The 1,986-nt window shown below is 44.4% G+C and overlaps 1 protein-coding gene across 1 annotated transcript; it reads left to right on the forward strand.

Annotated features, from left to right (window-relative positions):
• The first annotated feature begins 479 nt into the window (after window positions 1-479).
• Window positions 480-1,693, forward strand: LOC112654885 (NPC intracellular cholesterol transporter 2-like). The gene has a single exon (XM_035711836.2). It carries the CDS (start codon window positions 565-567, stop codon window positions 1,012-1,014), a length of 450 nt encoding a protein of 149 aa, XP_035567729.1. The 5' UTR covers window positions 480-564; the 3' UTR covers window positions 1,015-1,693.
• Window positions 1,694-1,986: the final 293 nt, after the last annotated feature.

The raw sequence follows: 1,986 nt of genomic DNA on the forward strand, positions 1-1,986 counted from the left end.
CTCCCTCTGCCTGCTACTCTGCCTACTGTGCTCTCTCTCTCTCTCTCTCTCTCTGTCAAATAAGTGAACAAAAATATTTTTAAAAAAGAAGAATAGTAAATATAAAACAGAAGTATTGCCATTCCAAATTCCTTCATCCATGAAAAGCATAGTCAGTCCATCATGGCAAGATAACACTTTAAATGAGAACATAATATCATCCTCTCCACACAGCTCAATGTATCTGATTTAGGGTATTGGCATTAGATACACAGAATCTAGAACCATGCTCTCTCATTTGAGTCCTTCCTAGCTGTTACTTAACATCTTTGTGCCCTAGTGTTTGCTCAGAAAATAAATTATTTACTTCAAAGGATTGTTTTGAACCATAAATTAAGGAAATAGAACTATGTAAATGCAACTGCTATAATTTACTCTCAAATAATTGGATTTGACAGTAAGATGAATCAAATTTTCAGGTTAAAATATGTTACAGATCCTCCCCTGGCCCACCCCGGCAGGTTATCTTGTGACTGAGGCTGTCGCTTCTTCCTCCCTGGAGCGCTTGGAACCTGCCTAGCCGCGATGCGTCTCTTGGTCGCCGCGTTCCTGCTCCTGGCGCTCGGCGCCTCGGCCCTGGCGGAGCCCGTGCATTTCAAGGACGGTGGTTCTGCAGTTGGAGTTATAAAAGAACTGAATGTGAACCCATGCCCTACCCAGCCTTGCAAACTGCACAAAGGCCAATCTTACAGTGTCAATGTCACCTTCACCAGTAATATTCCATCTCAAAGTAGCAAAGCCGTGGTGCATGGCATCGTGTTGGGCGTCGCAGTTCCCTTTTCCATTCCTGAGGCTGATGGTTGTAAGAGTGGAATCAACTGCCCCATCCAGAAAGATAAGACCTACAGCTACCTGAACAAACTGCCAGTGAAGAACGAATACCCCTCTATAAAACTGGTGGTGCAGTGGATGCTTCTGGGCGACAACAATCAACATCTCTTCTGCTGGGAAATCCCAGTTCAGATTGAAGGCTAGTGCTGTTTAAGCCAGTATGTCCATCTGGGGGTGAGAGAGCACAAGTGGAGGGAGGGCAGGAGAAATCCAGTCTAACCTAAATCCGTGCCATAAGATGAAAGGAATTTCCACACCACCATTTTATGCTTCTCAGCCTCCAGAAGGTTCCAGACCTTGTTTCCTGAGAGCCCAGAACTATTGCCCTTGTAATATCTTCTTTGAAGGGTTAGAGGGAAGAAGAGAGAGGGAGGGAGAGGCATGAATTTAATTGTCCTCAGTGTTTCTTGCTGTTGGAATACGGAGGGTCCAGCTGGTCAGGACCCAAATGAGGCTGCATAGGGCCCTTGGATGATTTGCCCTCGGGTGATCAGCCTTTGCAGCGGAGGACGGTTCCCAACCTCCCCCACCTCCTGGGATATTACATCCGCAAGTTCCTCATCTCCAAGTGCCTCCTTGAGTTCCATATATTGGGCCAGCAAGTCGGCTGACCTGTGACAGCACCTCCAGCTCTGCTGCTTCAACAACAGTGACTGGCTGTCCAGTGGTGCCCAGCATGTCAAGGGAGGGGACGTGCTCAACCACAGAAACTCACGTCTGAGTGGCCAGTTCTCTATAGTTCTCTCCTGTCTCCTTTTCTGTCTAAGGTGGTTTTCATTAAATGCAGCACTTGATTAGCAGATGTTTGATTTTTTTTTTTTTTAACAACACTAACTTGTGGCCTCTTTGTGCAACTGGAAATGTCCTTTTGAATAAATAAAACTTGGTGGTCTTGTCTTCTGCAAAAAAAAACCAATATGTTACATAAGTATCACAAAAGGCTGACATGTATATAACAATTTTAATTTTTCCTATTAAAAATGGCCAACATTAATCTACTTTTTCTTTTCTATTTTTAAAAATTTTACTTATTTATTGTATTCAATACAATACACAGAGAAACACACAGAGAGAGAGGCAGAGACACAGGCAGAGGGAGAAGCAGGCTCCACGCAG

The sequence above is a fragment of the Canis lupus genome, chromosome X (genome assembly GCF_003254725.2).
Source record: "Canis lupus dingo isolate Sandy chromosome X, ASM325472v2, whole genome shotgun sequence".
Taxonomy (NCBI): domain Eukaryota; kingdom Metazoa; phylum Chordata; class Mammalia; order Carnivora; family Canidae; genus Canis; species Canis lupus.

Coding starts and splice junctions, on each gene's coding strand:
- LOC112654885 (XM_035711836.2), top strand. CDS start 565: ATGCGTCTCTTGGTCGCCGCGTTCCTGCTCCTGGCGCTCGGCGCCTCG.